The sequence below is a fragment of the Callospermophilus lateralis genome, chromosome 8 (genome assembly GCF_048772815.1).
Source record: "Callospermophilus lateralis isolate mCalLat2 chromosome 8, mCalLat2.hap1, whole genome shotgun sequence".
In the NCBI taxonomy this organism is placed as follows: Eukaryota; Metazoa; Chordata; class Mammalia; order Rodentia; family Sciuridae; genus Callospermophilus; species Callospermophilus lateralis.
In genome coordinates, this window is record NC_135312.1 from 85,267,819 (window position 1) to 85,295,240 (window position 27,422).

General features: G+C 36.0%; 1 protein-coding gene across 1 annotated transcript in view; it reads left to right on the forward strand.

Moving 5' to 3' along the window:
* The window catches only part of Col25a1 (collagen type XXV alpha 1 chain), a 435,459-nt gene that overhangs the window by 310,323 nt on the left and 97,714 nt on the right, over positions 1-27,422 (forward strand). Inside the window, exons 8-11 of the mRNA XM_076864066.2 lie at positions 10,120-10,191; positions 10,882-10,989; positions 12,209-12,244; positions 27,011-27,037. Coding sequence (XP_076720181.1) covers positions 10,120-10,191; positions 10,882-10,989; positions 12,209-12,244; positions 27,011-27,037 — 243 coding nt within the window. The remainder of the gene's footprint in view (positions 1-10,119; positions 10,192-10,881; positions 10,990-12,208; positions 12,245-27,010; positions 27,038-27,422) is intronic.

The following is a 27,422-nucleotide window of genomic DNA, read 5'->3' on the forward strand; positions in this document are numbered from 1 at the left end:
AGAAGTCAGGAAATTCTTTTCCGAGATTCCCGGAGAAACCATAATTCTCATGTAGATTACACAGCCCTTTTCATTGAGAGCTCAAATCATGGGCCTCCTTCCCAAAGGATGCATCACTGTGGAATCCAATTCTCCCTTTTAAAAAGGAATTACACCTTGTTCTGTGCTTCTTGTAGAGATACTATATAGCAATCATATTTTGAAATTTTTATGACTTAACAGTGCTCTGAATTATAGCCTGAGATTGATACGGTGAGAACTTGTAGGCTTTTCTTCAATGCTAAGGCAGCAAAATAAAGTACCCGTCAGTGGGGTAAGCATTTCCGTTATGTGACACAGCCCTTCTACAGTAGTTCTGATTCTAACTCAGCATTCAAAAGTATCATATCACTGATCTTTAACTGGTGGTCTTTGCCCAAATCTTACCCTCATATACATTTTCGTTTGGATTATAAAATGCATTAAACTAAACTGCAATTGGTAACTTGGATTTCTGGTTTCTCCTGAAGCAAGGGCAGACCTAGAAGCATTAGGTCTGTTTTCTCCTGTGGCAAAAATCAGTTGAGTGGTGATGGCTTCCTGGTAGCCCCAATGGTACTCTCCTCTTCAGCCAAGTCCCCCCACTTCCTTTGTGTTTAAACCTGCTTCTTTATGTCATCTGCTTCATCTTTATTGTTTTTTTGTGTTTATTCCGTGTACACAAGAGATATCTAATTAATTACAGGGTTACTTAACCAATCACATGTTCTAACTCACAGTCTGTAAATGGAAACATGAAAATTTCAAGAGTATCTTCAAGCTGCAGCCTCTATTTTAGTTTTTGTAATTTAATCCTGGGAAACACTAAAAATTGGAATGTAGACCAAATGGGAATATTACAGAACAGAAACAGATTGGCCAGATTGGCAAGTGAAGAAAGTACCTGGAATAGTACCACCATGAGTAACAGTACTCTCTGGTGACTCTACTAAGTACTCCATTATCTTTGTTGCTAAGATCACTTTTGGAAAGTTCTGGTATCCCAAGGGGTATCAGGCATTTACTGTGGGCTGAATTTTATTTACGGGGGAGTGGTAAACTTCACAGGTTGAATAAGAAGTACAAAGATAGCTGTCTGCCCAATGTAGCTAAGGCCCATGGGACTCTCAACAGCTTTTTTATGAAGTGGCTGCCAGGCATCTGTCTGCTCTGTTGGAACAAGAAAAGAGGCTACCATACACCGTGCATGCCCAAGGAATTTTAGAGTCATCTCAATCTAATCACACATACAAAAGAAGTTTAGCCAATACTCATTAAGTCAGAACACTAAATTGAGTTTCTAGGGAAGGTTAGACACATTGGATTTTTCTCTCAGCATGAAAAATGCTAAAAAATTGAACTTTTCTCACAGGCCACTGGACAAATACCTATTTTCCCTTCAGCATCAGGTGCCCCATCAGCTAATGAATCCCCTATTTGCTTGACCCTCTTCTTTCCTGAACCATGCAGTGTCTCCTCTGCCAGATGAAAACTCTTTCCCTTCAGAGAATGGATAGGGCACATTCAAGCTGAGGTGAATCTTTGGCTTGGCAACCACAGCTGCAGCACTCTCTAGATTTAATAGAAATGTGGGTAAATCAGGTACAATGTTGCTCGCTATAATCCCAGCTACTCATGAGGCTGAGTCAGGATTGCAAGGTTAAACCTAGCTTGGGCAATTTAGGGAGACCCTGTCTCAAAAAAAATACATAAATAAGTAAAGACTGAAGATACCTACTACATCAAGACCCCTGGATTCAACCCCAAATACTACAAAAGAAAAGAATAAAGTGTGAGTGCAAAATATTATTGTTTTGTTCACTACTGTGATTTTCTACTACCTTATAAGGAGGATTTCTTAAGAATTAAAAATTATTAGTAGGAGGTCTATAATTCATCAATTTGCATTTCAAATGCATATTGAATGAACTTCAGATACAGCTGAGTTAGAGCTTAGTTTTACATTTTTTAAAGGATATTTAAACAAATTATTATGCAGTATTTGGTAATCAAGTTGATTTTCTAAACAGACTTTAAGATAATTTTTTATTAATAAAAGATGAAGATTTTTATATTTTCTTTTTCATTTACTTGCAATACCTATGAGTTTATTTTTTATGAAATATGTGGGGTTTTTTTCATGAGAGCAAGTAATTAAAAATATATACCAGATGTAAAAGATATATACCAGATAATAATTGATCAGGCTAGTTTTAATTCATACATAAACATTTAGAAAAATTTTAATTGCTACAAACTTGCACAAATTACATAATTCATATCATCTATTTAGGCTGTGCATTTCCCAGATTAGCCTAAATAGTCTGGGGAATTTTATAGTCAAATTTATCATTTGAAATCAAATTCATTGCCTTAAGTGTAAAGTGTCCTACTTTTCTATAATTGTTCATTCTGGTAAATGGATTTTGTCATGAATTTTGGACTAGACTCACCAACCCTTCTTGAAACCCTCAGCATAAGATGTGCTTCAGAACTTCAGGGATTAGGGAGTGTCTGTGGCTCATGTGCTACATATTGTCTGACACCCTTAAAAAGGCCTGAGATACCCTGTAATCAAAACATCAAATTCTGCAGTGCAACATATGCATAGTTACACTAAGAAGGATTATTAGGAACCATAAATAGCCTCACATCTGCTCAACTAAGTGTTTGGCATCACACAAGTTTGCTGAAACTTTAGAAAAAACTTTAAACTTGTGAAAAAATATGTTATCTCCCGGGACTTTGGATTTTGGGAATCGTGGACTATATCTTGGTTTTAATCTGTTCTTCCTAACTTTGCCAGGGTTATTTTCTTTATACCCACATATAGTATGGTATCTTCACTGGGAAAAAAAAAAATATTGTGGTCGCCCCCTTTAAACATTTTTTTAAGACTTCCAACATCTATATAGTATCAACTTTTCCATACTTTTCTGTAAGAAATGTATGCTTTAGTCCCAGCCAAATTCATCTTCCTGGCATTCGTATATGCCTTCACCTCTTTGTTCAGACTGGGATGGCTTCTTTCAGTGGACCCTAGTCTGCACTCCACTTCGTATACCAACTTATGCATCCTTCCTCACCCACCTCAAATTCTACCTTTAGGGCGCCTTACTCCTTCCCCAGACAGAATGTGCTTAGGTACCACCTGTCCCTCTAAATAGACTGTGAGTTTAGTATATTTTTCATTTGAATTAATGTTTATATGATACTTTTCCCTTTTACACTAGACTAACTCCTACAGTTTTTTGTTTGTTTGTTTGCTGTACTTGTTAAAGGGTCTTGCATTCAAGAGACCTTGGTACATGAAAGGGAATCTTTTACAAGGCTGCCTGTGGTCCTGTCCACTTGGAAGTTTCTGGAAGTGCTGCTGCAGAGCCAGCATGGGTCTCCTTTACTCTTGGGGATCACAGATGATCTCGTCTTCCAGTTTAGACTATCTTTCTAGATATTTTTGATTTCTAGAAATGTTAGTAAAGAAGATTTATTTTCTAATCTGTTTCCTCCTGCCTCACCTGAAGCAGTAAGTGGAGGGCAACTAAGAGCTTGATCAATGGAGGTGGGGGGTAAAGGAAATAGAAAATGCAAGAGGAAAAGAATCATGAATAATAACCATATGTAAAGAAATCCCGGGCACATTTGAAATTGCTTGTTCAATATCTACCTCTTTGGGTTGTGCTCTAAGCTCCATGATACCTGAATATGCCTATCTTTTTCACCTCTCTAAGCTTAATGTTCAAAACATTCCCTTACTTATAGTAGGATATTACTAAACTTTTCTTGATTAAGTGAATGAGTGGGAATGGAGTTCAGAGACCATACTCTGGAGCAGATGGCTAGTATGTGCATCTTGATCCAGATACTTAGAGTTAGGCAGACAAAACTCTTAACCTCTTTCTGCCTCAAATTCCTCATCTGTCAAAAGGTCAATGTGATGAGTAGAAGAATTAGTATTTATAAAGCTCTTCAAATCTTACCTGGCATAAGTATCATATGCATGCTAGCCATGGTTATTATCATCATCCTCATCATTATTGTTATTATTTGTAATTTTATTATTATTTTGAAATCCTAAGATAGAACTATTCTCTGGATGTGCATTTAGAAAGACTACTTCTGATCCAATAATAACAAAGTTTATATTAATAAAATTTGTAGAAATTTTATTTTCTCTTTTCATGGACTTCATCTTTTTTTGGTCTTTCTTAGCTGTATGTCATTAGAGACTCCTTTTCAACAACCTTGGAATCCCTTAAAAGGTCATATATACATAAAGCCTTTTAACCTGGAAGTATAGTTTGGGCAATTTTTTTCACTTTGCATTTGCATTTGGAATTTATCTGCCACACTTGTGATTGTGTGCCAGTATTTTGTAGTTTGTCTTTACTTACTTAACATTTTAGTAGGTATAGCATTTAACTAACATTTGTCAATATAGAGATTGCATTGTTCTTTCTCTTTTAAATACTTTGTGAAATTCAGATTTATCAAAAAGGTAATTACTGAAATGACTAGGATTAACATTTATGATTGAACATAATAGAATGGGACTTAGAGTATCAATAAATAAAACTAATTTTGTGAACCAGATGAAATTTTATATTCAATAGTAGAAGCCTCTTTCCAAAATTAATACTTCCATAAGTCAGTCTTTGTCACTGATAAACTGATTTTCACAGTCTCCAATCCTCATGTTATTTGGTTGTTCATAGGATTCTTTTGGCCACTTAGCTTTGTATAGTTGATTTTTCTTTTCAGACAGAGAGATGATACCATTTATTGCAATATGGAATGATTTAGCAGCAAATTTCTTTCTCCTAATGTTGTCTTTCTTTATTTAGTCTCCTAACAGTTCCTGCTGTTAAAGTTATTCTTTTACCTAAAAGATTTTTGCATTCTATTATAATATTTCCCCATCTGGTCTCTCTTAGCTAGAAATCATTTTATCAGTTTCTAGGAATATTTATCTTTATTTATGCTGCACACATGCCCACTTAATGGTTATGTTGTAATGCATGATATATTTTCAGCAAACAGGGTCATGATAGTGTACATTATGGAGAAATTCAGAGATTTCCACTTCTCAATATAACAGATAACACATATTGTTTTCTTCTAATATGAGTTGCTGTTGAGTTTTGTTGGTCTTTGTAATTAATTTCTTCTCTATACCCCTGCAATCTCAGGTACACTCCCTTATACTTATCAAAGAGTATTCATGTCAATGACATTGGCCATCCATAACCTAGTCCCACTATTGGATATTTATATGCATGTATACAACATAATTAATTATGTACTAAACAAGTATGTGTGTCTATCTAGAATTTTTGTGAAGATAGTTAACCTTTCTCCTGCTTCCATAACAACCCACCTACTTCCTATGGATTCTCTTTGTAGTTGCCTCTTTCTCTACTCATGCCATAAATCCAAGTCTTTCTGAGAAGTCTGTCTTAGGTCTGTTCTCTTTGTAGCCCCCTTAGATGACTTCATATGGCAGTTTGACTCCTGATTCTCAACTGTCTTCTTTTATGTGCAAATCCAACTGTCACCCTTGACTGGCCTTGGCTCAAATTCAGCAGATTTCCTAACTGAATACATCGCCTGTCTCAAAAACCCACTCTGTAATAGAATTTTCTCTACCACCTTTCTTGCTCAGACTAGAGACCTAGGACCAATTTGAGAGACCTGCTCTCAAAATTCTCCCATATGTTTTTAAAAAGTTACAATTCCTGCAGATTCTGTTTCTTAATAACTATTGATTCATCCCTCCTCTAGTTCTGGGATACAGTACCCCTACTATTGGAGCATCTTCCTGAAGTCTGTCTTCAGTTTTACTTTTGCTTTACCAACCTCCAGCAGCTCATTCACCTGGCTTAGGAAGTCCCCTATGGCTCCCCAGAGACGGTGTTAGGTGCACATTTTGTTTTCTTTGTAACTACTCCATTTCATCAAGCACAGTCATCACAGTACTTACCATCCAATGTGGATTCTGCTTGTTTATTTCCTCCCTAGCTGTTAACTGTGAGCTTGAGATCCTGCTTGCCATTCAATCCCCAACGCCTCACATAGTGAATGCTGCACAGAAGGCAGTCTGCAAATACTTCTTCAATATTGTTGAGTGTTAGTCAATTTGTAGGCTTTCGAACATTTAAACTCTAAAACAAGTAGAAAGAAATTATCATAAACACATAAATTGCGCAAAGACAAAATCTGGAATTAGAAGTCTGGGATTACATTTCTGGCGCTATCGTTGCCTTGTGGAATACTTTTGACAGAACACAAAATTTTCTCACCATAATGCAATCATATAACACTCATCATTACTGAGTATACCATAAAAGTGACAATCACATCTTGAATTGAAGACCTCCAAATAGTTAGAAGCATTTCTTATAGATGATTTATTTGTTCAACTTCTCTTTGGGGTACACATTCCTCTTTCCTTCTAGAGGGTAATGAAGGGGGACAAAGCCTCTCCTGTGTCGATGACAAAATGTTGGTCCAGAGATGGTTACTGCTTCACAGAATGTCATGAAGATTCATGAACATGTCTTGAATTTTTATGTTCCCATTAGAGAATGTGAGTTGTATAAGGTATTATGTATTATGCTCTTGTACATCTAGTTTCTTAAAAATTCAAAATATTTTGGGGATGAAAATATGTACAAATTATTTCAGTATTTCAGCTTATTCCTGGATGCTTCATGTTTTTCTGGAGACATGTTTTTTTCCCCCAACACCCACTCAAGCCATCTGTGTACCAGGCAAGCTTTCTGAGATGTAAAACCAAGTGAAATATGTCCGTTCCATTTATTTAGAAAAGTCTATGACTAATGATACTGTGGGAAAAAAATGGCATAGTTAATGAAAAGTGTATTTCCTGTATGAATAGCTAGGAAGCCTGGCAGTTATGGCCACAAGGTAAATAGGTCCTCAAGATTCAGCACCAGAGCTTTTCAAACCAGTGCCTGTGGGAAGCAGAGAATTGGTGTCTACCCAGCATCTAGAGATAACTTCTTTGAAATGGAATTTATCACCACCATTAAATGGTAAAAATACTTTAAAATTCACACAGTATTGCATTATTCCCCCCAGAATATACTATTGTTTGTTTCACATTAAAAAGATGTTTAAATGATCACCATTAATTAAAAATGACTTTCTAGAAAATATACCATATTTATTTTTGTCTTTAAACACCAGGGCACTGGCTCACCTGGAGGATTACTTTTATCATGTTTGAAAAGCCCAGGGTCTTAGAATATTGCATCCCAGAACAAGGTTTTTATGTTGGAATTTAAGAAACTCTTCTTATGCCCTCTTTTTACTTTGCTACCTAATTGGTAGCATGTTCACAGTTATGATGATTGGGGAATAGAAGATCAGCTTCCTCAAGTAGAGATTTCCTGTTAGAGGAAAAGGAGCTATCTGAAGTGAGAATTACCTGTCCCCTTTCCTCTTTAGATCTCAAAAACTAGAACTCAAACCAAGAAGTTCTAAAACTTAGTAATCTTTTGTTGAGCATTTTGAAAATATGATCACACTGAAAGCTGGTCATGCTCAAATATAAGTACAAGAGGTGACTTATTTATACATTCAAATTTCAAAACATTTTTAAGGCCTGCCATGTGTGCTGTTAAAAGGTTTTTAATTTAAAATTATTCTGTTAGATAATCCTGTTTCAAGTGACATTATGATTTATCACCACTAATCAAGATTCTGATCCCTCATAGACTTCTTGTTTGTATCTGTTTTTGTTCTTTGTTACATAAATATGAGGTTTATATATAAAATTTTGACTGTGTAATATTGGGCTAATGAGTCACAGATGGAAAGATGCTGGCACATTACCATCTAATAACATTTTAAACTCGTATTCCATAGTAAAACAAAAGCAAATTGTACACATCTGTTTTCCAACTTGTAGCATTTCTGAGTTTGTGCAGAGTCTATGTTTAAAGGACTTTTACTTGGAAAGAAGAAAAGAGGACACAGGTCATCTCAAAACTACCCAGCCACTTAATAGCCTTATCAGGATGGATTTGGCAACAGGGATGAGGTTTCCTCTGCTTTGCTTCCTGAGAAGTCATAGTGCTAAAGAATGAGAACCAAAGATATTAGGGCTGAAGAAATGTCTTCATACTACAAACCTGATTTTATGGGGTCTCTTAAAAAGAAAAACATATCCCTAACATGGGCAAAATAGGAAAATGTCCATAAAAGTAATCAAATTATAAACCTAGAAACTTTCTGGTCATTCCTAAAAGTATCCTCAAACTAGAATTGGGTGGGAAGAAGGAAAGCTCACAGAAACTTGAGGCCATGTGTCACTGTGGTGCTTGTTTATTTGTATGGTAAACATGTTCTGTTGTTTTTCTATATTTTTAAATTGGAATAAAAGACTCCAGTTTCACGTGTTGTTAGAAAAGAAATGGAGCAAAGGCAAAATTTCTCTCTTCAACTTAACCAATGGATAATGCCTTTGTGGAAGAATTAGTACAAGTTATTGAAGTACATGTCTCTGAAAAACATCTCTCCCTCATTCTCCTTGGTGAAGGAATTTCAAGCCACTTTTCTGCTTTAAGGGGTTGTGTGAACTGTCAAGTTCTTTTGGAAAAGTTACGTGACAGAAGTGATTACTGCAGAGTGTGACCATAAATCCCCCTGACATGAAATGCACATGTTATAAGAGACAGATTTCCATCTCCCACCTCTGCGGAAATTCCTAAAACAGGAGACCTGAGATTCATCATATGATTGGAGAGAGAAACTTTGATATGTGGGTGGCAAGACTGTATTTTATGTGATGCACTATGTTTATTCTTAGGAATACCCCTGTTCTGACAGCAAAATTCTGTTCACTGTTCTTGTCCAAAAAAAGAATTAATACATGTATTGTATGTCTGAAGTTGTAAACAGAGTATCAATAGAGGAGATTTACAGTGTTGTTTTCATAACAGTGTCTATAGTTATTTCCATTTTGTACTAACATTTCATGAGGAAGATTCCAGAAATGTTAAGAACAGGAAACTACACAGGCGTAGGTGCAGATCCCATTGTAACTGCCCCAAGAGGCCCTTAGAGTTCTCAGTCCTACACACCATGCTTTAAGGAATGGCTGGTCACTTGGGAACTGATGTGTCTAATTCTGTTGTTGGTGTTCGTAAGACCTCAGCCAGGGAGTTAGTTAGACATTAGGTACGTGCTTGTTTTGTTTGTCCACCAGTGAAATGTCTGTGTGACGTACTGTGTCGTGTTGTTTTGGTGCTGTGCTGTGTCCATAGGGCCCGCCAGGCTTCCCCACAGTTGCTGCCCTGCACAGTAATCAGATCCTCACCGTCAAGGTTTGTGGTTGATACTTATGTCTGCTCAGAACCGCAATCAGCATAAGAGTCAGCAAGAACCATTTGATTGGCCTGCCCAGCCCAGGTGCTCCCTCTCATCCTAACTGCAAGTGACTAGTGTTGGGCATCTGGAACGTCACCTGTCTCAGTGAGGTCAGGTATATATTAAGGGGCTGTATCCTGAGCAAACTCAGAGAAGGATGTTTTATCAAACAGATCAGTGTAGAGAGGTGGGCATCATGAGCTAGGACCATGCCACACCTCCCTGGTTTGAGTTGCATGTATCCTAATGCTCTATGATATTTCCCAGCTACTTAAGTAATTCTAAGTACTTTAGACTTTGGGCATCAAAGAAATTGCTATCAGGTTCATGCTGCCTTATGCTGGTTGACAAGTCTGATGAAAATGGAACTGGTGCTTCATCTGTAGACTTTCTGCTCAGAATGCAGCTCTCCCCCAATCCAGCTCACCTCCATCTCGGAATGGGCTATACTAAAAAAGACCCAACACTAATACAAAAAGGATTCACTTCTAACTAAAAATATGGCCTCACCATCCCATTTCGGGGTTATATGTTTTTTGAGATGAGCCATAAGGTCTGGTGGCAGACAAAAGTGCCAGTTCCGTTTTGTTCCATGGTCATTATAAATCTAATGTGTATATCTTTATTTCTTTCTTGGGGCCTTCTGATGCCTATTCTTCAACTCTCTCATCTCTGAACTTCAACCTTTGACCTCACCTGACTGATCAGATGGTGTTTCCTAAAATCAATCATGGGTTTCTCTCTGCTGATCAGCAGCTCATTAAACGCCGCCTGATTAAGGTAGTTCTGCTTCTCGCTGGAGTCTCGTTTCTTCTTTACATTCATATATTGCTCTGTGTTTTGCTTTACCATTTATCTCTTGTGGGTGGGGCATGATTGGAGGGTGGCCTTTATCTTAGAACAAAATTATGTTTAGTGATCTCCATTTGAATTGTATATACAAGTACCAAAATAAAAAGTCATAGCCTGCCTAATTTTTGATTAATAAAAAAAAAACAAAAACTTAAATTGTAACCAGTAAGAGATGGAGTTTCTAAAGTTCTCTACCTTTGGTAATTTATAAACTATTACATAGTCTACAAGAACCTCATATGCTTAATTTTGTAGATTATGAAAAAATATTTGTCAAACTATAAATGAAGCCATGTATAGTGAATATAACTAATATAGCATTGCCATAGATAGAATTACATAAGCTCTGAATATAGTGATTGCATATATACTCTTAGAACTGTGATGCTGGTTTCTGAGCTACTTTGATTTTAATATTATCTACTCAGCTCATGCAGTGTGAATATTTATTGGCTCCCTGCTGGCAGGTAAATTGCCTACAGGCTTCATGTTTCTGGTTCTTTTCACTGTGTAAATGTGGATGATACAAATTGTTGAAAAGTGTACAAAGTGTTGAAAAGAAGACTTGGGTGTTCATCTTTGATGGTTATTGTTGGTCTGTTCCCTTCTCCTTTCCAGGGTGACCAAGGTCAGGCAGGGCCTCCAGGACCCCCAGGCCCACCAGGCCCACGAGGGCCACCTGGGGACACAGGGAAAGATGGCCCCCGTGGAATGCCAGGAGTACCTGTGAGTTGCCTTCTGGATCAGTGTTCTCATAGGTTTTGTTTTGTGTTAAGGGCTGAGAACTATGAAGGAGCAGGGTGGGGCTATGGGACCAGGGAGTGAAGTGTGTGGAGGGGTTTGAGGAAAGTGGGATGACAGAAGAGTTCCTGGGTTTGAAGGGCCCTCCCAGCAACAATCCACTTTACTACCCAATCCACCTGGAATCCGTGTACACCACAGAGACTTGGAGACAGCAGCTAAACTGGTTTTCAGGTAAGCCTCAAGATGTTCATAACCAGAGATGCCCCATCTTACAAGTATCCTGCCTACCATAGGGTACGTCAACCAATGCCTTGGCTTAGGCGGGAGCTTAGTTGAAAACATGTAAGTGCTGGATCAATAACATTTCCCAAAGACTCAATTGCATACACAATAAAGTCCCATACAATGTATGGAAAATAAAGGATGTAAATTAATACTTAATCTGTTATAAATAACTTGATCAAAAAATAATGCCAAAAAGAATAGCACGATTTATGGTTCAAACATCAATGTTTAATGATCTTAATACCCCAGTTGTCCTTTGTATGTAAAGTTTATTAATAGAAATCATTTAAAAGTGATTTCAATACTTAGTAAGATTAAGCAAGTTTCAATAATGTCAAAGTACAGGCTAGATCAACAATATGGTTTGATAGAGGCAACCCAGCCATGTAAGGAAATATATGGAAAACATTAAAAATGTGAGATTAATATTATGACTTTAGGACTAGAAATTAAGATTTATTGCCAAATTAAATTTTATTTAATGTATTGCTTTAACTTCAACCATCATTAATTCAAGAGGACCAAAATTTAAAATCAATCTCTAATCATTTTGTGGTTTAATTCCTGCACTAAGAGCAATTGTGTGTGCTTATATATATATATATATATATATATATATTTACACAAACACACACATGTTCAGATTCTCAAAAAGAAGAAACCATATTATCAATTTTATGTCATCATAGAGGTCATGATGATCCAGACTAAATTTTTAATTTCAAAGATGTCCATAAAATTATTTTGAAGAAAAATATCAGTTCTTTTAAGTGTGCTATGTTTAGATTCCTCTATTTAATCTGAAAAATGTACTTGACATTCATGTGCCCAGAAAGTATTGGGGAAAAGAAAGAAAAATGATTGAAATTGTTTTTTAATGTTTACATATTACTAAAATTATCACTTTTTTTGGAAGGGTGAACCAGGAAAACCAGGAGAACAAGGCTTGATGGCAAGTATCTCGATTTATTTTATTCTATATAAAAATAATGGAAATCCAGGTTATTAAAATCTATGGCCAAGTTTATATGACAAATACATCTGTTAAATGAGCAGAAAGTGAAAATTCATAAAAGTTAAAAGTTATATGGTCTATCTGCTGCATGCTAAGGGTCTCAACACCTCTACAGAAATGATGCTGGAGAAAAAGAAGATTCCAGGTGGGGAAAGTGGCAGAAAGATGCTGCAGAAGGTCAAGGGAGAAGGCAATTGAAGCAGCTCTGTTGTAAGGGAGATAAATTCAAGAGTATGCTGTTTAGTTTAAATAGAAATATGTTTTCAAAGGGATCAGGTGTGACGGTGAATTAGGGTAGCAAACCTTGACAGTACTTCAAGGAGTGTTTCTGTTGCTGAAAAGCTCTACACAGAGAGAAACATTTTAAGACATTTTTAAAAACCTCTCATTTTAAGACAGGTCATGCAGTGATCTCACATGGACTTGTATAGACACGTGGAACCCAGTTCCTTATGAGTTGTTTATTCTTTGCCAGTAGAAAATTCAGGTCAGCTTGCTGATCCTTGAAGAGTGAAATGCCTTCAGCCACCTCTCCCTGACTCTGTCTTTCAAGCTGCTCTTCTAGCCCACTTTACAGTTTGAACACTATGGGGAAATGCGGTTGATGCTCTAGTTACCCCAATGTCAAAGGACAACGGGTACCCATCCCAGCTGCAGAAAGGGTAGACCGAGGAACCGCACCAGGAGCTGGCAGGCGATCATAATAAGCTTGATAGTGTCAAAGCTGTATGATGGGTGGCTCATGATGTATAGGTAATCAGCGTATAAAATTTATTTTTAAAAATCCTTAGCTAGGCCCTCGTAAAACTAATGCACTGGAGAACAACAGTGTGTGGGGAATGGAAGCCAGCAGGGGAATGTGGAAGGTCAAAGGCTTCCCCCTCAGAGCTTTCAACAGCACTCTCCCGGGGAGCAGCACACCCACTCAGCTGCCTTTGTGAGCAAGAGCTCTGATGAAATGAAAGCACCCTAGGATCAAATCGCACCCGCTGCCTGGAAATTCCATTCTTGACCTAAGATATTAAGATAGATATTTGATACAGATTATTTTTGGTGCCATTATGTATTTTTTTTTTAAAAAAAAGCAAATAAAATGAAAGAAAGAGAAATGAAAAATCACATCTGTCACCAGTGGTAACTACATAGAAGTGTAGCATCAACACCTGTGTTATGGAGTCACAGAGTGTGAAGGATTCTTGCAAGACTATATGATATAAAATTTGGAATTGCTTTAAACAATTGAATCTATGATTTTTATTCTAGAAAAAATGGTCAAAACATATTTCTCCCATCCATTCTTACATCATAACCTCTAGAGCCTGGCTTGTTTCTAGCCTACCTAGAAATTATCATTGGCACGGACTGGTTTTCCTGATGCCCAGCCCTACATCATAATATATAATATCCTAGAATTAAATGGATATTTCTTAAAAATCATATTCTTTTTATTCTTGAATTATGTATGCTCTCAAGGATGTACTACTATATGAATAACAACATAATCCCATTTTTCTACAATTCCTTGTTTCTTGGATATTTGGTGCTAGGGATTAAACCCAGGTTCCTGTATGCTGAACATGAACCCTACCACTGAAATACACTCAATTCTCAGACAGGTATCATTAAATATAAATATTTAACCCAGCCCTAAATGAACTGTGTTAATGTCTTAGTGTACTTAGATTTCCTATTTCAGATAAAAACTTTCTCATTGCAGATACTACTGGTTATTTTTTCTATAAACTTTTTCTTCTCTTTAAATTTTTCAGATTCAGTTCATGTTCTTATTTTTTAAATGACTCTAAAAAACTTAATTGAAGTCAAAATATCCCAAGGAAAGGTGTATGCAGTGATCTTCTAAAGTGCATTTTAAAATTACTGCATTTAAAGATAGAAAATCCTTTTTTTTAAGTGAAAGTTTCTATAATAGGAAAAGTAGACACATCAGAGTGTCCATCTCAATATATTTTCAAAAGTACATGAAACTATGTACAAACCAGATCAATTACTAGAATATCATCATAAGCCCTGCTCTACCTCCCAGTCCCCATCCCAAAGGTAACCACCGTTCTGACTTCTGTCGCCACAGATTAGTCTTGCCTGCATTTGAATTATATATTAATTGCATCATACAGTATGTAAACAGTTGTGTCTGGCTTCTTTCATTCAACATTATGTTTGTGAGATCATCCACCTCTTTTAATAGCCTTCACAGCTGGTTAAAAAGGGAGGAGGAGGAACCTTCCTGCCTTGACTACCCCGTTAAAACTCCATCACTCAGAGCAGTAGATGAATGAACGTCTGTCTGACCTTGGGCAAGTTACTTAACCTCTCAATTTCTCATCTGTAAAGAAAGGATAATATCCTTTCTGCCTGCTATAAAAGACAAATGCAATAAATTAGAGGAAAGCACTTTAAAATATATAATGAAGAACTATGTGAGCATGTTATTATTATTATCACTCAGTTGTTCTCTCTAGAGTAAATTACAGGTGAACATGCATGGATTTATATAGCAGATGTATCCCTGTAAAGTTTCATATGAATCAGATTTTCAAAAATCACCATATTTTAAATGTGCTGGGAAATTTTACTATTTAAAGCTACCCTATTTAAATTCTTTTTGTAAAGTAGTATAACCCCTTTATTCCACTTTCCAGCAAATTGAATTTTTATAGTTTATATTTGTTTAACATAAATGTTTCTCTGATTTAAAAATCTCTCATTTTTAAAAAAATCACAATTCTCCTTGTTAACTTGAATAGTACCTGTATATTTTAATTCATCTCATAGAGAAGAGAATACCAGACATATAATTGTAATTTTCATGAGGAGAAAAATTTCTTCAGAAATTTCCTTTCCAATGTTTTGAAGTCTGGGTGTGTATACATATATGTGTGTGCACATGTGTTTTAACTAGCAGTCTGATATGGTGAAAAGTACATCGTACCTATAATTCTGGACTTGGAACCACTTAGAGATATAGTATGGTCTGTGATCTTTTTTACTGATCTATAAAGTGTAGGCAATAATTCCTAATCTATTTATCTCACTAGATTATGGTAAGAAGCAAGTGAAATACTTATATGAAATGTTTTATGAACTACAGAAAATCCATAAAAAGAAGCATTAATGATAAAACAAATGTCCAGTGATAGAACTCAGCCTGCAGAAAGACTGCTATATGAAATGTAAGGGCTGAGAACGACTCAATAGCCATCAACTTAGTTACAGCATATCACAATGTGTAATTGATAGAGCAGGGGTTTTTTTGTAGTTTTTTTTTTTTTTTTTTTTTTTTTTGTCCTGTTTATTCTTGGTGGTGATGGTGGTGGCCATGTTTTGGCCATCTTCTCCCATATATCACATCATTAATTTTTCATAACATTTCTCACCCATGAGTTAAAACAAGACAGCATGGTAAATACCACTGCTCTCATCTTGCCCTCATTATGTAAAACCTGCTACACTTGTTGCTTTGTGTCCTAGAGGAATACTTGCTTCCATGAGGGTCTTAAGAGGCACTGGAGGATATTTATAAATTTAAAATATCTCCAATGATGAAATGAGGAAGCTAGAAATAGCCTAAAATCGGGTCTTACAAAACTGTTTATGAGTGTGGCAGGTAGGGAATTAGTTTTCATAATCCAGGATAGATAGTTTATATTGCAAAAATAATCATCTGAAGATTAACGGCATCTATGATACAATAAAAAAGAAAATCTGCAGCTCAAGCAGTTTCACATTTATTTAATCCTGCTGTGCATCTACTCTGTAAATGTGACCTTTGGGTTTTCTGAGAAGTTCAGGATGAGATTTTAAAAAACAGAATCTTGAGCTTAAGTAAATTTGACTCCATCTAAATAAGAACAGACGCATACTATCTTATAAAACCAGACACAAGAATAAAACCAACAGCCGACCAGAGTTGAAAGTGCTCAAATGTGTTCTAGCAAAAGTGATCTTTATCTTCCAGTTCTTCTGGAATGTAAATAGTGGTTAAAATTGTATTTTTGAAGGCATTTTTCCTTTAGATATTCTTACTGTTTCTTTATTTGACAAATGCAGAAGTTCTCAGAAACATGAAATATAAATGGCATTTTAAAAAATATACCATCTAGGGCTAGGGTTGTGGCTCAGTGGTAGAGCACTTGCCTAGCATGTATGAGGCACTGGGTTCAATCCTCAGCACCACATTAAAATAAATAAATATATATAATATATGTATTTTATACATATATATTATATACATATATTTTATAAATATTATATATGTATATATCTATATACACATTCACACACACCAACTAGTCCCAGTTTGCTGAATATTGTTTTTTAGTTCAAAATATCTATATCCAAGGCTTCATAGATCATATCATTTTCTGAAATTCTTTATTCTTTCCATTTCCCCTTCCACAAATATATGTAATCTACAAAACATATCCGTCATCTCTTTTTGAACTATAAAAATACTCAAATTGTTACTTATTGGACCTTGATGGTATCTGTGAATTCAAAACCCAGAAAAAAAATTTTCATTAAAGTGAAATTTGGACTTGTGTCTGAAGAACTTATGGATATTCTTTAGTTTCGCCTGTAAACACATTTAATACATTGTTGCGCAAGTGACAACCTGCTTTTTAAAAAATGTTAGTTAATAGCATAAGCATAAATAATTATTTCTGTTTGATTTAAAACAAAAAGTGAAATAACAAACACTTGCTTTAAATATTCAGTTATATCCATCACTGTGCACAGATTTGATAAAATTCATCATTTTACTCAGTTGAACTTTGATCTGCCTGCTGTCTTGATCAGCAGATGTCAGACATTGGAGACAACAGCAGACTCTTCCTGATTTGGATCTGGCAGAGAAAGCAAAATCTGAAACCATCAAAGCACAAATAACAAAAATGAAGAAAATCATCTTTGCATAGGCATTAGCCTAGATTTTAACAATGAAATGCGGTTTGGCAAAACGGGGTGTTCAGTTGTGCACCCTGCCTGCTGGGATGTCTTAGCAACCGTCCTAATGCTTTATTATCCCCACTTAATCTGATTGTCCATGAAGTACATATAAATGCCACACTGACAGTGCCCTTCCCGCCTCCTTGGTGCTTTTGTCCCAAGCCTGCAATGCTTTGTTTCCCAAATGAACCGAGAGAAAGAGACAAGTGATGCCTCCTCCTTCCTGTGCCAGCCCAGCGTCCCTCCCAGTTGCATGGCACAAGGGAGCTCTGTGTCCATTCCTGTGGGCCACAGACATCTCCAGAGGTGCCCAAGGTCGTGATAGTGAAGGAACAGAGGGGAACATTTGATTTCTTTTGAGGATGGTTTTGTCTTCTAGAAACAAAATCTCAGCTTTAGGGAAGGATGTTCAACTATCATTTAGAAGCATAATCAAATGGCAGAAGTTCAAAAAAAAAAAAAAAAAAAAGCCCAAAAGTCTGAGTAAATAACACTGTATTCTTCCCTCATTGTATCTTTATACTTAATGATCTCTGGGCTGTAAATTTGCTCTGTGGTCAACTGTCTTTGCACTGGTTCTAGTCTGTATTAGAACCTATGTTATATTGAACAAATTAAGAAATCTAGACCTTAGATTTCTCATCTAAAGAAAGTGGTGAGACTAAGTGACATGAGTACCCTCCCAGTTCTAAAGTCCTGTTATCTTTCTGTGTTTTATTATAAACTACAGATATCTGTTCTCTCCCTGTGTGTGTGTCCTGCAGACAGTTAAGTGCAGCAGTCATGTTAAATTTCAAAAGAATAAAAATTTTTAAATCATCTTTGAAACTGTAATCAACTTCTTGAGTTATCATTTCTTTTAACTTTAGAATCCAACCTATTGTAGAAATATTGAAACAAAATATGTGACTTTTGAGTGAGGATATAATAACATTATCTAAAGTCTTTGCATTATATTTGCAAATTTAGGACAAATATACACATTTTAGGGCAAGGACAAATGGAAGTCCTCCTATAAGATTTGTAAATATCACAAAGTTACAAACCCAGCTAATAAACTGTCAAGTGATATATGTTCTATCTTCTAACCTGTATAAACACGTTTTCATAATGACATGGAATGACATGGAAATTTGCCCTCCTTAAAATTCATGGAATGGCATGGAAAATTTGCCCTCCTTAAAATTCAAAGCCGGAGTGTGGTGACTTGGAAAGAGTTGTGTGACAAGCTCCTAGTCCCTGGCCTGCTTCCTTTTTTCTCCCACCCCTTTCAAACTATAAGACTCAGACTCTTGGATGCTCACAGGACCGAATTTCATGCACACCCCTCAAAATACCCACCTTTTTGCCCCCTCTTCCAATTCATTGTTGTGCACACCAAAGCTGTGGTTCACCTTCAGAATAATTGACCTGGGAAAGAGGCAACTCATTGTGTTTGAAGTCATTGGAGCAGAAAATTCCAGGATCTTTAATACCCAAAGCATCATTTAAGGTTGAGGTGGTAAGGAATACAGGTGGGCATGCCCCCACCAACTCATAGATTCCTAACCTCACAAGAAACACAACCAGAGAAGAGCTCTCTAAATCACAGGTCCCAAAACAGGAGCTTTCTTAATTGGGTCTAAGGGGAGTCCAAGAGTCCCTTAACTGAAGGAGCTTTAAAAAAGTAGATCTGCTGTTGTCACCTCCTTTGAGAAAACTTCACATGTACACATATACATGCACCCTTTTCCAAACGAAGTAAGAAATTGTCATCTTCTCTCATGCCCAGCATCTCACAACATTTGTCACATCTTATTGTAGGTGTGGGTACTTCCTATGTTGGGTAAACTGAATGAATAACAAACCAATAAATCATATACTAATATAAATAAATCAGCTTCTTAGATGTCATTTCACCCCAGAGGTGGGGCTAAGCAAGATAAATCTAACAGAATTACTATAAATTGCCTTTTCTTCTGCACCTTCTTACAGTCTTTTAAGTATTATAGATTAGAATATATTTGGAGTATATACATGGGCTCATGAATATGGTTAGTGTAACCAAAAAACTGATTTTCATGAGGACAGTGGAAAAGTAATTGCACTAATTTCTAGTCACACTAGGTAGCTAGTTTCAAATTGGGCACAGCAGCAGATTCAGAGGAAATCTTAGAAATCACCTAAAACACAGCACCATAAGTAACTTGGCTGGGGTCACAAGGTGAATAGTGGCAGAAGTATGCTAGAATCCAGCTGATTGCAGTTTTATGTGTTTTAGTCTAAATCCACACTGTCCAATACAGTATCTACTAGGTGTATGTAACAATTTTAATTTCAACTAATTTATATTAAGTAAAATTAAAATTTCATTTTCTAAAAATTGCAAGTAACCATATTTCAAGTGTTCAATAGCCATGAGGCGAGTGGTTTCCCTATTGGGTTGAGCAATATAGACTGTTTCCATAATTGAAAAACTTTCTATTAGACAACACTGATCTATCTAGATAGAAAACAGATCTTAGTAACATATGACTATTTATTATAGTCTTAAATTTAAGACCTTCTGTGGATCATGGAATATTTAAATTCTAGGAACCAGTGTTTCTCAACGTTGCTGATTTAAAATAGGAAAAGCACTTAATACTTTACCCAATAGAAATATTTTTTGCTGAGTGTAGTATGGGGTGATAGGCCTTTATGAACTATAAATCTCTTTCCTTTATGATACGCAAGGGAAGTGTGTGTAATCGTGGAGGGCAGAGGAGCCTGTTAATTTTTCTTTCTTTTTGGGTCATTTCCATTTGGGGTTCAGCACTAAGAAACAATTTATTAAATATGTAGAAGGAATGAGTGAGCTAATTTCAGCTGTGGATATCTGGTGAAAGGTGATATAGAGTCTCTTGTTTTGGAACCTGATCAGAACATAGATTCTCAAATACCTAGATCTGTCTTTCATCGGCAAGTGGTATTTAATACTCAATATTTAGTCTTGGGTTCTGGTTTTGTCAAGCAGTGAGAAAAATGTATTACCTCTTTAATTTCCTGAGTTTTAAGAGACCTCCCTTAAAAAGGTCATAGCCTCATGATTTTGAGAAATACCAATAAATGAATCATCCCTGTTTAGTATCCCCCCCCCCCCAGGAGAATGAGCCCGTGAGATACAGAGTCAGAAAAAAATTTGCTACTTTTGAAAAATAATTAGTCCATTAGAAATTTTTTCATCAAATGTTCATGAATAGATGTAGTGCCACGGAACACCATCTTATTAATGAGCTCCAGGTTTTAGGCAAATTTTTTTTCAAAGAAATTATGGAGCCACCTTATTGAAATAAAAGTCTCGGATGCTTAAACAGAAACAATTGCCTCAAAACCAGGAGCTCTTTCCAGTGTCATACCAGGTAGAAGGATGACAGTTTGGTAAAATAATTGTAGACATCTAAAACAGGATTTTATAATTTTTACATTCATTCATGCATTGTTTTAGTTTTGCCAACAATAATTTTTGTTGAGTACTAACCTACATTCTGAAGATGTAAAATCTACTAGCCTTGGGTGAACTGAAGAAGGCTCACAAGCTTTGACCATGATCCATGTAAGAATGAGTAAGAACTTCAAATGAAGACTAATGGGGGGAGGATATGGGCTACTTGGGAAAATATAAAATGATAAATATAAATGGAGATATGGTCCATGAGGAATTGATCCAAGAGGTGTAGCTACCCCATCTCAGCACTGCCTTCACTCTTGTTTATGCTGTGTTCCTCCACAGACTGTTCAATTAAATCATTGGCCTTCACAATGAAAACATTTCAGCACAGTCTCTTATATTCTAAACATTCCCAATAGTTTCTGGTTTGGCATCTCCACACACTTAAGCTATGAAATCCAATCTTGTAAAACATCTCTTGAATTCCACTCCAGACAGACATATAATAGTGGCTAGAGTTTATGTTTCTTAACCTTCCCACATCAAACATCCAAGTAGAATATAGAATTTTATGTAAGTACATCTTAAATGGTTGCTTCTTAAATCAGACAAGTTTCCATTATTTGTTTCAAATTTCCTCTTAACTTTTTATAAACCAAGTTTATGTATTTTGTGATCTTATGAGGCATTTGACCAGGTTAATATCTTCAAAAAGTTGTAATTAAAATCTGTTACACAAAATCCTTGAGAAAATCTGGTACTGATGTTTTCTGGCTCTGTAAGTTAGATTATACATGCTATCATTATTCCCAATGGAACCAGACTTTAAAAAGCATTTTCTTCATTATGTCTCACTTTTATTAAATCATGGAAAAATTCTTAACTCAAAAAGGAATTAATTTTAAATGGCTTAATAGAGTAGGCTTTTTTAATTCTCCCCATTACCAATGGACCACCTCTTTTTTGTTCCCTGTGTTTTTTATTACAGAAGCTGATTGTATATTCTTATATACAGCAATGACCAGCAGCTTTCAGAGCTTCAAATTTTACTGTTAGCCATCAGGGACAGAACAGGAACTGTGTCCGCCCCCTACATCATTTCCTAATAGCAGGCAACCAGAACTTGCCTTAAAACATCTCCCAAGAGGCTTCCTAAAGCACATCATTTAGAAACTTTGCATCCTGTTTAAGTAATTAATACCTCAATCAAATCTATGCTAACTTCACTAGTGTCAGAAAAAATCATTAATTTTTTTCCATTCCATGATCTATCAAGCAAAAACCTTTTTAAAAATATATGTGAACTGGAAAGTACAGCCAATGCATAATGGTTGTAGAATCATCAATTTCTTAACTGCCTGCTTTGAAGATTAACTTGGATTGATAATTCCATCTACTGTTTGCATGATGAGTCTCAGAGGTTCATTAGAGACCATAGACTGATATACACAACACTCTCGGTGTTTATGATGCCGTGCAATGAGAATGATCTTTGCTTTACTGTTTGATTGTAGAAGCCAGAATTGAGTTCTTCCACCCACTCCTACACTTAGAAGTAAATCTGGAGGCTATTGTAATAAACGAGTAACGTTAGAATAATTCAGGTAAACAAAAGGGTAAGAAGCCTTGCCATTCATATCTTGAGACACTGTTGTCTTTATAAGAAAAAATCTTGACTGACTTTATTCCTTATTCTATCATTTTTATCACCCTCCAAGTAAATCCTGTTGTGCTCATAAGCCCCTACAAGACCATGCAAATACAATCTCCCTTCCCTCTCCATATCTAATTTACTCGTAACCTCCAGGGTGTTCATTGAACACACTTGTCATGTTCCCAGCTCTTGGCTCTTGCATTGACTGTCCCCTTGCCTGGAGCATCCTTCCCCTTCTACATTCATGTGGCCTGCCTGACCTCTCTCAAGAGCTGTCTGTTTAGGAGTCACTTTGTCACTGTGGTCTTCACCAACCCTCCATTTAAAATACTTCCCATTCCCTTCCCTGTCTTTGCTTTAGCATTTAACCCCCTGATTCAATTTGTTTTCATCTATTAATGTCTTTCTCCCTTCACTAGAACATGAAGTCCAGGAAGGCATGAGTTTTGTCTTATTAGTTGACATTGACTTTCCAGTGCCTAGAGCATTGCCTGGCAGTCAGTAGGTACTCATAAACTGTGAAGTGAATGAATAAATGAATGAGCACAATAGGATTCACTGAGCAATTAATATATGCCACTTACTATGCATAATAAAAGATGTTTGGGGTAAAGAAGGAAGTAACCAAACAATTACAATAATGTTGTCAAGTTCTATGAAAAGGCCCTAACATAGGGATGCTTTGGAGAACAAAAGAAGGGAACTGAACCCCACAGGCAGGGACACTGAGCTCTGATTTATAGATGGTTGCAGGAGAGAGGATCAGAGAGAAGCCCCTTACTGCAACAGGCAGCCAGAGGTGTTGGAAGCATGGCTCATGGGATGATGTACAACTATTACCAAAGCTTCAACTCTGAGAAGCCATCAAAGGATGTTTAAGCAGAAGTATGGAACCATTAGCATTCTAGAAAGCTCACTCAGACAGCAGTGTGCAGAAAGACTGAAGGAGGCTAAAAGCAGAGTGGCCATTAGATGGCTGTCACATTAGCTAGGTGAAAGAGAGATGAGGGCTCCAACAAGGGCACAGCAGTGCAGCTGGAGAAGAGGACTGGACCAGAGAGAGAGTCTTATGTATCCGAGGGGCTCAGAGCAGGAGTAAAGAATCACTCTCAGGCCAGAGTTAACTGATATTGGGAAAGATGATCACCAACATGGGGACTATCGTATTTCTTTAACTTACTTGCTCACCATGTGCTGAAAATTGTACATAATCTTCAGAAATGGAATCTAGCAAGGGAAGGGGAAACAGGAAGGAAAATCAAGTGCGCTGTATAATTCCTTACTAGTTTACAAGTTTCTATCTGAACTTTGTTTGGCCCGTTTCTCTGTGGTCTTTTATGGAAGATTGTGGAGACTCGGGTGTAAAGGTCTACGTGACGTTGGTAATTCACACTTAGAATTTTTTAGTGTCTTATTTGATTTCCATCCTTTGAGTAGAATTATGTCAACTGTGCATAATTCTTAAATGCAAAGTTTAAGCATTTTATATCAACCAGAAACTATAGTGAGATGAGTGTATTTTAAGATTCAAATTATAGCGGGAATTTTTGGAGTTAAAGAAATATAGCTTAATATGTTAAGATTCTATGTGTTGCATAATTTCTAAACTTGAAACATAGAAACTATCTTGAAAAATAAAAATTTTATTTTGAGTATTTCCACCTTATTTGGCTGTATGCAAAGTATATGCAAATTTCAAATTTGCCTGTCAAGAAAATGTCTAAGAAAGGAGCACTTCATTGATTAATAAAAGTGGACCAAGAAGATTATAGATTATACTTTGGAAAACTACTTGATCCAAACTTGTTGAATTATGGGGATAATAAGAATGGACTTATTTTAGAAATCTGAAGCCACTAGAATTTTAATTTTCAGAATAATAAGGAGCATTAGTTTCACTAGTAAATAATGAATTGATGACTTTCTTCATTCAGCTATTGTGCAGGCTGAAAGTATAAATAAGTTCAGAAAGATTAGGTCAATTAATGAATGACTCTATGGTATTTGTCCATTGCTTTATTTGTACCAGAAGCCACAAGACTAATCAAACGTAGACATCTTAACCAACTGGCAACATACTCTAATTTCAAAATAAATGTTAAGCAGGGAAATCTTATTTTGTAAGTTTAAATTTAATTATCACAACATTAGAGGTCCATAGTAGTAGTATTCATCCAAGGATACTAAAAATGCATGTAAAATCTTGCTCATTAAAATAACTGGGGTGTGTATGTTTGTGTGTATACTTACAAATGTATATCTTTGCCTTACATCCAACTCTATTCCCAGTTTCCTCTTGGAAATGGATTGTATTCTCCTTGGCTTGATAGCATTTTTTCTACTAGTGAGTTCAAAACTATATACACAGTTTTGATAGCTAAGAATGTATTCTTGGCAGCAGAATTATGACTATAAGACATGTATTCACAATTCAAAATTAATGTTAAATATTAAAAACTGCTTTTATTTTTCTAGTTTACCAAAAATAACACTAGTTTCCTAAAAGTGAATGGAACAATTATGCTTTCTTTACAATTATCCATAAATATTGCATTAAAATATAGAACTAATATAATTTTATGGATTTCAGAGCTATTATCAGTTTTTCTAAATCTCTGATTTGAGTGTGACCATAAGCATAAACCAAAATAGAAAATACCGGATATGTTGGCCTCTAGTTAAAATATTTGATGTAAAATTTGCTCTTATTTTCATTTTAAATAGTCCGTTCCAGGGTTATATATCCATGTAATGAAATATCCAGTTTTAGGGAATAATATTTTTTCAAGTGGCAAAGTTAGGTTTACAATGGGAAAGAAACCTTTTGTGAATTGAACCTACACATTCTCAGTCTAAACATTGCATTAATGTGCTCCTTGTTATATGATTTCCTTTCTAACATCAACATTTTAAGACGTGAAATGCTCTAGAGACACTTGAGAAAATGGAATCCTAGACAATGATAAGACCCACGGCTTGTCTTCATTCTCAGATCTCCTATCACCACAACCTCTAAACTCTGCCTTTTACTCAGCATTAACATTTACTTCCCAAACAATTTACCCAAGTGAGGAAATGATTAAACATGTTTATGTGCTAAGGAGAAGGAACTGGTGGAGAAGGGGAGGCTCTGATACGGATGTAGGGGTAATTGATGGAAACAGATCCCTGAGGACAGAGGCCAAGGATGGATTCCAGAGCCTACCAAATGAATTGGCTTGCATGGGAGGCAGGAATCTTCTTTCTCTGATACCGGAGAAGGGTCCACGTGGATTGGGGTTGATGAGAGACATGATGTCAAGGGAATTTACACCTGAAGTCTCTTATTTTCTCTGCAGACCTGAAACAGAGAATTTAAAATAGAAGAATTAGAATGGGTAGGGAGAGTGACCACAGATATGTAGATAGCAAGCTCATTAAAATTTTGGTGGGTTGGTTGAGGATATCAACGGGAATATATAAAAATGGTAGTAAATGGTGAACTTTCAATAACCTAAAGCTGATTATAGGAGGAAATTATTAGTCTTACTTGTAGGATTACAAAAGATCCATGAGGAACAGTTTCACCAATGTTCCTGAACATTGTATATTTTTAATTTTAAACAATGATGCATGACTAGTTCTTCCTCTAATGACCACCCTAGTGTTTTATTTATTGTAACTGAGTATGAATCTAAGATCCTAATTAATGGAAATGTCACACATTGAAAATAAGATTGCCATTAATTAAAGTGTATTGAGCAAAAGAGCTTTTACATGAAATTATAATGTCTATAACTTCACTAAACCATACAAAAAGTAAATATATTTTTGAAAGGACTAGAAGTATTTAATATTTTAATTTTAAAATAGACACAAAAAGTCAGAAATGTAGCTATATCTCCTTGTGTTCCTTTCCCCTCTCCCAAAGCCATGCCTTGCTCTAAATAAAGCCAACAGAATCCCAACACTGACTTTGTGATTTTTAAACTGCTAAATCTCAAAACTGTCACATTTACATTTTCTGTGTAAATGTTCTCATTCATCTCACTAAACATTGTATCCCCCGACCCCCACCATAGTCTAAGCAACAGTTGGCAGCATCTTTTGTTCCCTTTTCAGGTACAAACTGAGTGCCACAGTTGACCTTGGCCTCCCCTAGTTTGTAAACAAGTTTTTGTGCAGGTCAATTGACCACATTTCCTCTGAGAAAGAATAGAACAAAGTATGTTTCTTTGTAAGCTATTTAATTATTTTCTTTGCAAATCTGCTTACTAAAGTTTTGCAGATGCAGAATTCATATAATGTCCTTAGTTGGGGAAAGGCATTGCATTGTAACAGCTTCTAGCAAAAATACCTGCAGCCCTCTAAATGAGATTGATATGATAGATCTGCAAGTATTTGAAGAAACAGAGGCACTGGAACAGCAAATGTTCTTTTTTTTTTTTTTTTTTTTTTTTTTTTTGTCTCTCCCTGGAGAAACAATCAGAACCCTATTGCATATGCTGAATGTTCTTCAAAAAAGAATAAAATGGGAAAAAACACCCATCTGTACTTCCAACTGAAAATTTTCCTTGAGCATCACTGTATTTCAGTAGAGCAAAGAGAACCTACAGAATAGGACAGATTTAATTAGTCATCTGAGCTTGAATGGTTATAGTGTTATGTTGATTAAATTATATTTCTTTTTCAGGGTCCTCTGGGGCCTCCAGGACAAAAGGTAGAGTATACAACAATGCTGTGGAAGTAATTATACTCCCATTGCCTAATGGCCTGCAAGAGAGGTGGACAGAATTAGCTACTGTAAGCCATGCTGAAGCAGTCTGGTTTGTGCATTCTGCTTTCTAAAAATAATTCATACAGAGTAGCATTAGATTTCTAATCAACTCCATTGTAGAAAATTCTGAAAATCCACAGCAGACTGTTGTTAAGCTGTCTGCTGAAAGTGTCGGTTATTGAATTTTTAATTCAAATACTGTTTAAACAATGTGACAAAACTTAAAATGCAAAAGATCGAATGACATTGCAAATTGAATGCATGGTCTTGCTCAAATATGTAATAGCCAAAGGGCCACAGAACTGCCCAGGATGAAAAATGTGTTTGT